At 46.1% G+C, this 13,171-nt stretch overlaps 1 protein-coding gene across 2 annotated transcripts in view; it reads left to right on the top strand.

Moving 5' to 3' along the window:
- ADCY8 (adenylate cyclase 8) overlaps positions 1–13,171 on the top strand; it is a 437,831-nt gene that overhangs the window by 336,290 nt on the left and 88,370 nt on the right. For both annotated transcript variants that reach the window (XM_077493354.1, XM_077493353.1), the window contains one exon: positions 115–316. In XM_077493354.1, the coding sequence (XP_077349480.1) occupies positions 115–316 (202 nt within the window). The remainder of the gene's footprint in view (positions 1–114; positions 317–13,171) is intronic.

Here is a 13,171-nt window from a genome sequence, read left to right as displayed (position 1 = left end):
TCTTTAATATTGTCCTTTCCTCATCATTTACTACCGATTGAAAAGTGCACTCGAATAGTGGTTGCCTTCTCGATTTTCATGCCATACCCTAAATCACTTTTTTTTTCTGCATAGGATGATGCCGATGGTGATCCAGTTTTCGATCCTGATCATGTTGCACTCGGCGCTTGTCCTGATAACGACGGCGGAGGATTATAAATGTCTTCCCCTGGTGCTCCGGAAAACCTGCTGCTGGATTAATGAGACGTACTTGGCGAGGAATGTCATCATCTTCGCATCCATTATGATTAATTTCCTCGGAGCCGTAATCAATATTGTAAGTCATATCGCCGCGGGAATGCCTAGGTTTGTGGGTGGTGAGAGCAAAAATGAGGAATAGAAAACAGAATTCTCTATATGACAATAATTAGAGATGAATGTTCAGAAAGAGCCATATACATTGCTGTGACAACTCCAGGCATATTAAAAAATAAAAACAGCCTTTAATTCGGTTTTGTGTTCATGCAGATCCTGTGAAATGATTTTTCAGCTCCCTTGCCTAAAATAGGCTTTTCTGCTGACCTGTGGTTGAAAGCTGAAATTAGGCTGGAAGTAGGAATGTCTTCTCTGATGGGGGGAAAGAGTTTTGTTTTGGATAGAGTAGGGGAAGGGTTAAAACCCTGTCAATTTATTTTTGCTGTCTCCCATTAGGGAGATTTTCCCTTCTGTCTGTGTCCCATTGGGGAGATTTTCCCTTCTGTCTGTGTCCCATTGGGGAGATTTTCCCTTCTGTCTGTGTCCCATTGGGGAGATTTTCCCTTATGTCTGTGTCCCATTGGGGAGATTTTCCCTTCTGTCTGTGTCCCATTGGGGAGATTTTCCCTTCTGTCTGTGTCCTATTGGGGAGATTTTCCCTTCTGTCTGTGTCCCATTGAGGAAATTTGACCAAAAGTAAAGGGAATCTCCTTTTAGGTGTTGGAAGATTTCCCCTCTGTTCCTGTTCCAGTAGCAAGAGCACAACTGTGGGTATCCCGTCACCCTTGGTGGAGAGACAGAGAAGACAATAAAAACAGAACTTCTAGCTCTTTCACACTCTATCCAAGTTTAGCACATTTTTAGGATTGGATACACTTTACGGGATGACCACCACTAACCAGAGTGTACATCACCCATTGATGCTCACTCTCTATGCTTTTCTGAACTGAGATCCAACCTTTTGTATGCTTTTCGTAGGATGGTGTCAGACTTCTTCCTCTTGTTCCTCATGTGTCCTTGTTTGAACCTGGCTGTTGGCCACTGTGGCCAAAACACTATATCCCAGGAGGTCACATGTTCCTCCATTCCTAGAAGGATAAGTATTTACCGAAGGAGCAATGAAGTTGTAGGGTCAGGAGGATAGGCACTTCTGTAATGAGTCCCAATCTTTTGTATGCTCTTTGTAGGATGGTGTTAGAATTCTTCCTTCTGTTTCTCATGTGGCCTTATTCGAGCCTGACAACTGGACATTCTAGGAGGTCACATGCTCCTCCATACTTAAGAAAGGTATTTACCAAAGGAGCAATGAAGTTGTGAAGGAGCACAGTAAAGGCAAGTTTTAGTGGGTGAAGAGGACAGGCAACTAACATATTCTCTTAAAGGGGCCTCAATGCCTCAGGCACATACACAAGTTTGTATACCCTTTGTGCTATATGAACTTTTTGGACATCACATTGCAAAACCATGAGCACGTCTAACAAGGCCATGGTTTACATGTCAAACAACCATGTGACTATAATAGCCTCCACACTTCTGTAAAGACTTTCCACAAGATTTTGGAGTGTATCTGTGGAAATATACTCCTTTCAGACAAAGGGGCATTTGTAAGGTCAGATACTGACGTTGACTGAGAATAAATAGCTTATAATCAGGGTTCTAATTCATCCCCAAGGTGTTCTGTATGGTTTGGGCCAGGAATCTGTGCAGGCCACTCCAGTTCCTTCACATCAAACTTGTGAAACCATTAGGCTAATCTACTAAAAGAGTTAAGAATCCATCATCTGACGTGAAAAGCAAACTCCTGTATTTACTTTGGGATTCTAAAATCCTTTAGTAAATCAGCCTCTATGTCTTTTGCACCCCTGAACTCAACAATTAGGAGGAGTGTACACATACTTTTGGGCATATGATATATTGAAGCCAAGTATGTGTCCAATTAGTTTGCTGAACTTGTAATTAGTTACCAAATCTGAACCAATAAACTAGCTCAACAGGTGTAATGCATCAAGAGTTCCAATGATTCTTTATGTAGGCTATGGGGGAATGGGGACACAGACGTCTTTCTAAACTCCTAGTTGTCCCTTCTATTGCGAAAAAAATAAAAAGTAAAAGGTTAATTGAGTATATTGGGCAATTTTAACAGATCATAATTTTAAAGCCCAACCCCAGCTAAATTTGATAGAGATGGGAAGAGTTAGAACTTGTGTTGCATTTTTAGTGCTGTCTGTGTCTTTACTAGGGATAGGGTGTCACCAGGAGAATAATACATAGAGATCATTTATTACAGACTTATATTCTGTACTAAGTTGCTGTGTTTTGGTTGTTGTCTTTTTTCCAATTGGAGAGATATCCAGAGCAATCATTATTCCTATCCTTCTATTTGGCAATCTGTTGTCCTGCATTCCCCCTATTTACATCATGTATCCAACCCCCGATGAAGGTAAAGTAGTGAGCCCCGAAAATGTGTTGGCTTCTTCTTCTGAACTCCTGTCATTTGCAATAAAGATTTACAGGACTTACATGATATTTGTGGTGATCTTATCCTTTTCACATTCTTGAGACTACTCCAGGTTCCCCCAAGGATGCCTTTGCTGAGCTTTAGTAGAAAGCCGACACTATAGTAGGTATCAGCAAATGGTTATCCTTATTGGGCAAAGGGATATAAAACCAGAAAGAACAATCAGCTGAAACAGCTGGCCGCAAACGCATGGCATTTTCTGGCTGTACAGTATGCCACTTCGCCAAATATCTTTTGTTGATACCTATCAAAATGCCAGCTTTCTATTGAAGTTGGTCTACTAGTATGGTTTTCAGAAACCTTGCAGCCTAAGCACCGAGTTCTGAAGCCTTTGGGATGTCAAGTCAGTGGTTGCAGCACTGTTTCACCTGTAATCAAGCCTTGGCTGTGCTGCCTCAAAAATTTGGATGCAAAATCATATTCCCCCTCATTTTGGGTCCTGTGCTCTACTAACACATCTGCCATCAAAATGCTATGAAGGAAGTGCTGGACAGGAAGTCTAAGCAAAATCTCCTTAATGAGCATATGAGTCACCTCCCCTTTCTCACGTGACAACACTGATGCTTTGTGATTGGCCCAGTACTGTTATGTGTACTTGCCCTTCCTTCCTCCCCAGCAGCATGTACTCTCCTTTCTTACCTCCTCCACCACTCTGCTTGCCCAGAGAAAAGAGTCCATAGCCTCATGTAAGCTCCAGCAAATCGTTTGGGTTATACACTGGGTTTTTTCTTGGTCCTGGCTGTTGGGTAAGGAATACAAGTGAGTACATGCTGCTAGGGAGGGAGGAAAGGGGAGTACATACTGCTGGGGAGGTTGGAAAGGTGAGTGCATATTGCTGGGGAGGAAGTAAATGTGGGTAGACGCTGCTGGCGAGTGAGGAAATGTTAGTGCATTAGGGTTGAAAGGTGAGTACATGCTACTGAAGAGAGAGGAAAGGTAAATTGATGCTGCTGGGAAGGGAGGAAAGGTGATTAGATGACGCTGGGAAGGGAGGAAAGGTGAGTACAGGGTGCTGGAGAGGGCAGAAAGGTGAGTAGATGCTGCTGGGAAGGGAGGAAAGATGAGTAGATAACGCTTGGGGGGGGGAGGGGGCTTGGGGAGAGCAAAGGTGGGTGCATGCTGCTAGGGAGGGAGGAAAGGTAAGTACATGCTACTGGAGAGGGAGGAAAGCTGAGTACATGCTACTGGAGAGGGAGGAAAAGTGAGTAGATGCTGCTAAGGAGGATGAAAAGGTGAGTACATGCTACTGGAGAGGAAGGAAAGGTGAGTACATGCTACTGGAGAGGAAGGAAAGTTGCTGCTAGGGAGGGAGAAAAGGTAAGTAGATGCTGCTGGGGAGGGCAGAAAGGTGAGTACCTGCTGCTGGGGAGGGCAGATAGGTGCGTACATGCTACTGGAAAGAAAGGAAAGTTGAGTAGATGCTAATAGGGAGGGGGGGGGGGGGTGAGTAGATGATGCTGGGAAGGAGGGAAAGGTGAGTAGATAATGCTTGGGGGGGGGCTTGGGGAGAGCAAAGGTGGGTGCATGGTTCTAGGGAGGGAGGAAAGGTGAGTACATGCTACTGGAGAGGGAGGAAAGCTGAGTACATGCTACTGGAGAGGGAGGAAAGGTGAGTAGATGCTGCTAAGGAGGATGAAAATGTGAGTACATGCTACTGGAGAGGAAGGAAAGGTGCTGCTGGGGAGGGAGAAAAGGTAAGTAGATGCTGCTGGGGAGGGCAGAAAGGTGATTACCTGCTGCTTGGGAGGGCAGATAGGTGCATACATGCTACTGGAAAGAAAGGAAAGTTGAGTAGATGCTAATAGGGAGGGGGAGGAAAGGTGAGTAGATGATGCTGGGAAAGAGGGAAAGGTTAGTAGATGTTGCTGGAGAGGGAGGAAAAGTGAGTACATGTTGCTGGAGAGGGAGGAAAGGTGAGTACATACTTCTAGGGAGGGAGGGAAGGTGAGTAGATGACACTGGGAAGGGAGAAAAGGTGAGTAGATGATGCTGGGAAGGGCAAAAAGACAAGTAGATGATGCTGGAGAGGGGAAAAAAGGTGAGTACATGCTTCCGGGGAGGGAGGAAAGGTGAGTAGGTAATGCAGGGGAGGGAGGAGAGGTGAGTAGATGATGCTGGGTGTGGAGGAAAGGTAAGTAGATGAAGCTGGGGAGGAGGGAAAGGTGAGTAGACGATGCTCGGTGGGGAGGAAAGGTGAGTAGATGATGCTGGATGGGGAGGAAAGGTAAGTAGATGTTGCTGGGGAGGGAGGAAACGTGAGTAGATGATGCTGGGGAGGGAGGAGAGGTGAGTAGATGAAGCTGGGGAGGGAGGAGAGGTGAGTAGATGAAGCTGGGGAGGGAGGAGAGGTGAGTAGATGAAGCTGGGGAGGGAGGAGAGGTAAGTAGATGAAGCTGGGGAGGGAGGAGAGATGAGTAGATGAAGCTGGGGAGGGAGGAGAGGTGAGTAGATGAAGCTGGAGAGGGGGGAAAGGTGAGTAGATGAAGCTGGGGAGGGAGGAGAGGTGAGTAGATGAAGCTCGGGAGGGGGGAAAGGTGAGTAGATGAAGTTAGGGAGGGGGAAAGGTGAGTAGATGAACCTGGGGAGGGAGGAGAGGTGAGTAGATGATGCAGGGAGGGGGGAAAGGCGAGCAGATGAAGCTAGGGAGGGAGGAAAGGTGAGTAGATGAAGCTAGGGAGGGGTGGGAAAGGTGAGTAGATGAAGCTAGGGAGGGGGGAAAGGTGAGTATATGAAACTGGGGAGGGGGGAAAGGTGAGTAGATGAAGCTAGGGAGGGGGTAAATGTGAGTAGATGATGCTAGGGGGGAGGATAGAGGTGAGTAAATGAAGCTAGGGAGGGGGCAAAGGTGAGTAGATGATGCTGGGTGGGGAGGAAAGGTGAGTAGATGATGCTGGGGAGGGAGGAGAGGTGAGTAGATGAAGCTAGGGAGGGGAGAGAGGTGAGTAGATGAAGCTAGGGAGGGGAGAAAGGTGAGTAGATGAAGCTAGGGAGGGGGGAAAGGTGAGTAGATGATGCTGAGTGGGGAGGAAAGGTGAGTACATGCTTCTGGGGAGGGGGGAAAGGTGAGTAGATGATGCTGGGTGGGGAGGAAAGGTGAGTAGATGAAGCTAGGGAGGGGGGGAAAGGTGAGTAGATGAAGCTGGGGAGGGGGGAAAGGTGAGTAGATGAAGCTGGGGAGGGAGGAGAGGTGAGTAGATGAAGCTCGGGAGGGGGGAAAGGTGAGTAGATGAACCTGGGGAGGGAGGAGAGGTGAGTAGATGATGCAGGGAGGGGGGAAAGGCGAGCAGATGAAGCTAGGGAGGGAGGAAAGGTGAGTAGATGAAGCTAGGGAGGGGTGGGAAAGGTGAGTAGATGAAGCTAGGGAGGGGGGAAAGGTGAGTATATGAAGCTGGGGAGGGGGGAAAGGTGAGTAGATGAAGCTAGGGAGGGGGTAAATGTGAGTAGATGATGCTAGGGGGGAGGAGAGGTGAGTAAATGAAGCTAGGGAGGGGGCAAAGGTGAGTAGATGATGCTGGGTGGGGAGGAAAGGTGAGTAGATGATGCTGGGGAGGGAGGAGAGGTGAGTAGATGAAGCTAGGGAGGGGAGAGAGGTGAGTAGATGAAGCTAGGGAGGGGAGAGAGGTGAGTAGATGAAGCTAGGGAGGGGGGAAAGGTGAGTAGATGATGCTGAGTGGGGAGGAAAGGTGAGTACATGCTTCTGGGGAGGGGGGAAAGGTGAGTAGATGATGCTGGGTGGGGAGGAAAGGTGAGTAGATGAAGCTAGGGAGGGGGGAAAGGTGAGTAGATGAAGCTAGGGAGGGGAGAAAGGTGAGTAGATGAAGCTAGGGAGGGGGGAAAGGTGAGTAGATGATGCTGAGTGGGGAGGAAAGGTGAGTACATGCTTCTGGGGAGGGGGGAAATGTGAGTAGATGATGCTGGGTGGGGAGGAAAGGTGAGTAGATGAAGCTAGGGAGGGGGGAAAGGTGAGTAGATGAAGCTGGGGAGGGGGGAAAGGTGAGTAGATGATGCTGGGTGGGGAGGAAAGGTGAGTAGATGAAGCTAGGGAGGGGGGAAAGGTGAGTAGATGAAGCTAGGGAGGGGAGAAAGGTGAGTAGATGAAGCTAGGGAGGGGGGAAAGGTGAGTAGATGATGCTGAGTGGGGAGGAAAGGTGAGTACATGCTTCTGGGGAGGGGGGAAATGTGAGTAGATGATGCTGGGTGGGGAGGAAAGGTGAGTAGATGAAGCTAGGGAGGGGGGAAAGGTGAGTAGATGAAGCTGGGGAGGGGGGAAAGGTGAGTAGATGATGCTGGGTGGGGAGGAAAGGTGAGTAGATGAAGCTAGGGAGGGGGGAAAGGTGAGTAGATGATGCTGGGTGGGGAGGAAAGGTGAGTAGATGATGCTTGGGATGGAGGAGACGTGAGTAGATGAAGCTAGGGAGGGGGGAAAGGTGAGTAGATGAAGCTAGGGAGGGGGGAAAGGTGAGTAGATGATGCTGAGTGGGGAGGAAAGGTGAGTACATGCTTCTGGGGAGGGGGGAAAGGTGAGTAGATGATGCTGGGTGGGGAGGAAAGGTGAGTAGATGAAGCTAGGGAGGGGGGAAAGGTGAGTAGATGAAGCTGGGGAGGGGGGAAAGGTGAGTAGATGATGCTGGGTGGGGAGGAAAGGTGAGTAGATGAAGCTAGGGAGGGGGGAAAGGTGAGTAGATGATGCTGGGTGGGGAGGAAAGGTGAGTACATGCTTCTGGGGAGGGAGGAAATGTGAGCCCTTTCTTTGCTGTGTATGGGCAAAGGAAAGATTCACTTTGAAGAGGACAATTTTCACTTAAAGGTTAAAAAGACACATAAAAAATTGATTCTCCTCTAAGGATTTTAAATGGCACAGTTCAGAAATCTCCCTTGCCTAAAACATTGGCTTACTTTCAACTAGTGACTAAAGCTTCCATGTATTACACATTATACAATTTTATGTGCAGGGTATTCATGCAAATTCCATCTCTTGTGGTTTCTTTTTTTTTTTTTTTTTTACTGCTACCTAATTCCGCACTTTGCAAATTACCATTCTGTATAAGTGACTTTGAGGGGAAAAAAAAGTTTTGAGAAAAACAAGATTGAGTGCCAGCGCGCTCCGTTCCAGCAAATTAAACTTTTGCAATTTTCTTTAAATAAGATCTGGGATTTTTTATCACGTAGAAGCCAAATTATGTTGGCTCTTTTTATTCAGAAAACAAATTTGCAGCAGGGAATGAAATCTGGGCAGCTGCTGTAAATATACGTGGCACAGCTTGCATACATCAGTATAACTTAGAGGGATTGGACAGCGGAGCGTACACTCCAGGATAATCAGGGCAGAGTGGGGATATCTAAGAGCCAATATCTTGGTTATAAAGGCAATCTGAAAATTGTTGAGCAAATGCTAGTTGCCTGGCTGCCATGCTGGACCCTTGGCTTCAGTACTTTGGGTTACTTACCACCAAGAAGTATGCAAATAAGACCTTCTGACTTTTTCTTGACTTTCTTGATCTACTAGTTTAGAGACGAGAGACTCAGGATATGTTAAAGACCATAACGCTAGTTGCAGGTCATCCTTTGTATTGTCTTATTGTTCTGTGTATCACCTTCACAAAAAAAGCTCCCAACTTTTTGTTCTTTATTGAGTGTACCCAGCCCTACTACAGCTGTTTTTGTATGGCTGTAGAAGCTGCACTGGAATCCCAAACAGAGATATACGGCCTGCCTACCCAATTACAGAACATTACAGGAGGAGGTGTTCTGTAGTACAGACATGATTGATATATCCTCTCCATAGACGAAGATTTACACATTTTTTACACATTACATGTTTATAGTTACAGAGGAGGTCTAGTGCTAGAATTATTGCTCTCGCTCTTGCGGCGTATGTAACCTGTGCGTATCTTGCTCTGATACTAGCCAGTGCCTCACCAGCCACTGTCCTCACCGCATGTCCCTGACACCTAGTAAATAACTTTGCATTGGCTAAAACAAAAGCGCTCAAGCCTAAAAAGGATCTGAAAGGGCATGTACAAACTCCAAATTTCCTGCAGAAACAATGTAATGAAATAAATTGTATTCAACAAAATAACCGAATCTGACCGTAGATCATCATAACAGTTAAAGTGGTGTTGCCACCAAAAAAAATAGCTTAAAATTCCTAAAAAAAAGAATAATTGGAAATTTTTTTTTTTTTTTACTCACCTCTAAATGCCTGTTGCTAGGGGGACCCTCGTAGTCTGCCTGCTTCAGTGCCCGGGCACTGACATCACTTCATCTCGGTGCCGCACAGTCACCTGGGACCTGTCACGCCACTCGCACATGCGCAGTGGGTGCCCGGCTGTGAAGTCAAAGCCGGGTGCCCACAGTAAGAGTGCCGGCGCCATGAGCGGAGTGGGGAACGAGGGGGGGTTCGTTCCCCCGCATCACTGGACCCTGGGACAGGTAAGTGTCTGATTATTAAAAGTCAGCAGCTGCAGTATTTGTAGCTGTTGACTTTAAAAAAATTTTTTTTTAGGGGGCACCCCACTTTAAGGGAACTAACGTCAGCAAAGGCAGCCCCTATATTTCTCTAAAGACCAAGACTGTAAGGCCGCGTACACACGCGGGGACTGTTCGCCCAACTTTGTCCGTCTAAGGCTGCGTACACACGCGGGGACTGTTCGCCCAACTTTGTCCGTCAAACAGTTTCGGCAAACAGTCCGCTCAAAATTAGCATGGACGGACATGGCCACACACGACGAACGAACAGTTTGCTGAAACCGTGCGCGATGACGTGAACGGCACGTACGACGGGACGAAAAATACGACGTCCTATACACTGCATTATAACTTTCGGCGTGTAAATCCTTTCTGAGCATGCGCGGAACTTAGTTTGACGAACAAGCCTACACACGAGGGGACTGTTCGCTGAAACAAAGTTTCAGCGGACAGTTTTTTGGAATTTCCGAAAAACCTTGTTCAGCGGACTGTTCGCTGAAACTGTCCGCTGAAAGCCCACACACAAGCGGACTGTCCGCCGAAACACTGTTCAGCGGACAAAGTTGGCCGAACAGTCCCCGCGTGTGTACGCGGCCTAAGGTTGGTTGCTACATTTGTCACAGCTGAGGCTTCCATCCAGCACTGAAAGCTTTTATTGCCCATCATTCATAATCAGTGCTAGTTCCAGGGCTGGCCTGTGACTGTGTGATGTTGTACAGTTGTGCAGTACCCCAAAATTGGCATCCCTTGCAGGCTTTGGCATTAGCTTTCTCCAGCAATAGATTTAAGCTTTTGCTGTGTGAAGAAAAAAACTGTTCCTACAACATCCTAGGAAAATTATAACTGTTCCTGTTTGTATACAATATTTGTGTAGCACGGCCCCCTTGGGATACCACCTGTAGCAAGACCCGTAGAACAATAAAGGTTAAATGTTAAATGCAGGTAGTTACACTCTAAAGGGGAACCCCAGGCCGGCCTTTAGATCCTAATGACAGATCAGACAGAACAAGTATAGTGTAGGGCCCTTTAAATAGTAACAACGGCTATGTCCGAGGCTAATGGTAGTCCTTGAAATGATTGTAGGTAAAGGTGTCTATGTACAGTGTTTAACCACTTGACCACTGGGCACTTAAACACCCTTAATAACCAGACCAATTTTCAGCTTTCGGTGCTCTCGCATTTTGAATGACAATTACTCAGTCATGCAACACTGGACCTATATGAAATTTTTGTCCTTTTTTTCACACAAATAGAGCTTTCTTTTGGTGGTATTTAATCACCGCTGGGTTTTTTTTTTTTTGTGCTATAAAAGAAAAAATACCGAAAATTCTGTAAAAAAACGAATTTTTCTTTGTTTCTGTTAGAAAATTTAGCAGATTAGTAATTTTTTCTTCATAAATTTTGGCCAAAATTTATACTACTACATATCTTTGGTAAAAATAAGTACAAATTGGTGGATATTATTTGGTCTTTGTGAAAGTTATAGAGTCCACAAGCTATGGTGCCAATATCTGAAAATTGATCACACCTGAAGGACTGACGGCCTATTTCAATTCTTGAGACCCTAACATGCCAGAAAAGTACAAATACCCCCCAAATGACCCCTTTTTGGAAAGAAGACATTCCAATGTATTTAGTAAGAGGCATGATGAGTTTTTTGAAGTTGTCATTTTTTCCCACAATTCTTTCCAAAATCAAGATTCTTTTTACTTTTTTTTTTTTTTCACAAAATTGTCATATTATCAGTTTATTTCTCACACAGCATATGCATACCACAAATTACACCCCAAAACACATTCTTCTATTACTCCCGAGTACGGTGATACCACATGTGTGAGACTTTTACACAGCGTGGCCACATACAGAGGCCCAACATGCATGGAGCGCCATCAGGTGTTCTGGAGCACCCAGGACAATTCTGACATTTCTCTCCTACATGTAAAAATCATAATTTATTTGCTAGAAAATTACATAGAACTCCAAAACATTATATATGTTTTTTTAGCAAACACCCTGGAGAATACAATGGTGGTCTTTGCAACTTTTTATCTCGCACGGTATTTGCGCAGTAATTTTTCGAATGCTTTTTTTTGGAAAAAAAACTGTTTTGTGCTTAAAAAAAAAAAAACACAGTAAAGTTAGCCCAATTTTTGCATAATGTGAAAGATGAAGTTACGCTGAGTAAATAGATACCTAATATGTCACTCTTCAAAATTGCACACGCTCGTGGAATGGCGGCAAACGTCGCTACTTAAAAATCCCCATAGGCGACGATTTACATTTTTTTTACTGGTTATATGTTTTGAGTTACAGAGGAGGTCTAGGGCTAGAATTATTTCTCTCGCTCTAACGTTCGCAGCGATACCTCACATGTGTGGTTTGAACACCATTTTCATATGTGGGCGGGACTTACGCATGCGTTCGCTTCTGCATGCGAGCACATGGGGACAGGGGCGCTTTAAAAAAAACATTTTTTTTTATTGTTCATTTTACTTTATTTATTTTAGTTTGACATTTTTTTCCCCAAAAATAATTTTTTTGATCACTTTTATTCCTATTACAAGGAATGTAAACATCCCTTGTAATAGGAATATGGCATGACAGGTCCTCTTTACAGTGAGATGTGGGGTCAATAAGACCCACATCTCACCTCTAAGCTGGAAAGCCTGAAAAAAAAAAAAGATTCTGGCTTTGATCGTATTAGCGATTCGGTAGAAGCACCGGAGGGCGGAGGGCGGCGGGAGATGTCTATGGCTGGGTATTGCAGGGTATCACCGACTATGGCTGGGTATCTCAGAGCATGGTGTTGCAGAGTACTGCGTTGCAGAGCATTGCAGGGTATTGGCGGGTGTTGCAGAGCATTGCAGAGTGTTGCAGGGTATTGGCGGGTGTTGCAGAGCATTGCAGAGTGTTGCAGGGTATCGGCGGGGGTTGCAGAGTGTTGCAGGGTATCGGCGGGGGTTGCAGAGCATTGCAGAGTGTTGCAGGGTATCGGCGGGGGTTGCAGAGCATTGCAGAGTGTTGCAGGGTATTGGCGGGTGTTGCAGAGTGTTGCAGGGTATTGCAGGGCATTGCGGAGTGTTGCAGGGCATTGCGGAGTGTTGCAGGGCATTGCGGAGTGTTGCAGGGCAATGCAGAGTGTTGCAGGGCAATGCAGAGTGTTGCAGGGCAATGCAGAGTGTTGCAGGGCATTGCAGAGTATTTGCAGGGAATTGCAGAGTATTTGCAGGGAATTGCAGAGTAATGCAGAGTATTTGCAGGGAATTGCAGAGTAATGCAGAGTATTTGCAGGGAATTGCAGAGTAATGCAGAGTATTTGCAGGGATTTGAGGGGTTAATTTTCGGTGAGCAGCGATGTGGGCACCGCAGATGCAGCCCACATCGCTGCTGACACCGATCTCTTCCCCCTCCGCTGTACCGATCGGTACAGAGAGGGGGAGGGAGGAACCGGCGTCATAACATGACGCCGGCTTGTTTACAAGTGATCACTCCGTCATTTGACGGAGCGATCACGTGGTAAACGGCCGCGATGAGCGGCCGTTTACCGTGATTCGTGATGCGCCGGGTCCACTGGACCCAGCGGTCACGGATGCTCTCGTGTGCGCGCCCCAGGGGGCGTGCGAGAGCAGAATTCTGGGAGGCCGTTAATTAACGGCCTCTTAGAGTTAAACAACCGCCCTGATGCCGTTAATCGGCAATGGGCGGTTGTTAAGTGGTTAAATAGAAGTGCAGTAAAGTGTTCCCAAGGTAAAGGTGTCTATGTATAGCAGTGTTTATCAACCTTTTTACCTTGGAGGAACCCCTGGCAAAAAGTTTGAGATCTCAAGGAACCCCTGAAATATTCACATCTACAGCTCACGGAACATTGGTATGATCAGCGAGCTGTTGATAACAAAAATTATTTGTAGAAATAGCATTAAATAAAAGAATAAGTATTAAAATTTACCTATT

The sequence above is a fragment of the Lithobates pipiens genome, unplaced genomic scaffold (genome assembly GCF_037356315.1).
Source record: "Lithobates pipiens isolate NorthernLeopardFrog02 unplaced genomic scaffold, aLitPip1_a1.2 Scaffold_19, whole genome shotgun sequence".
Taxonomy (NCBI): Eukaryota; Metazoa; Chordata; class Amphibia; order Anura; family Ranidae; genus Lithobates; species Lithobates pipiens.
Note: the sequence above shows the minus strand (reverse complement) of the source record. Positions and strands in the feature narration are given on the sequence as shown.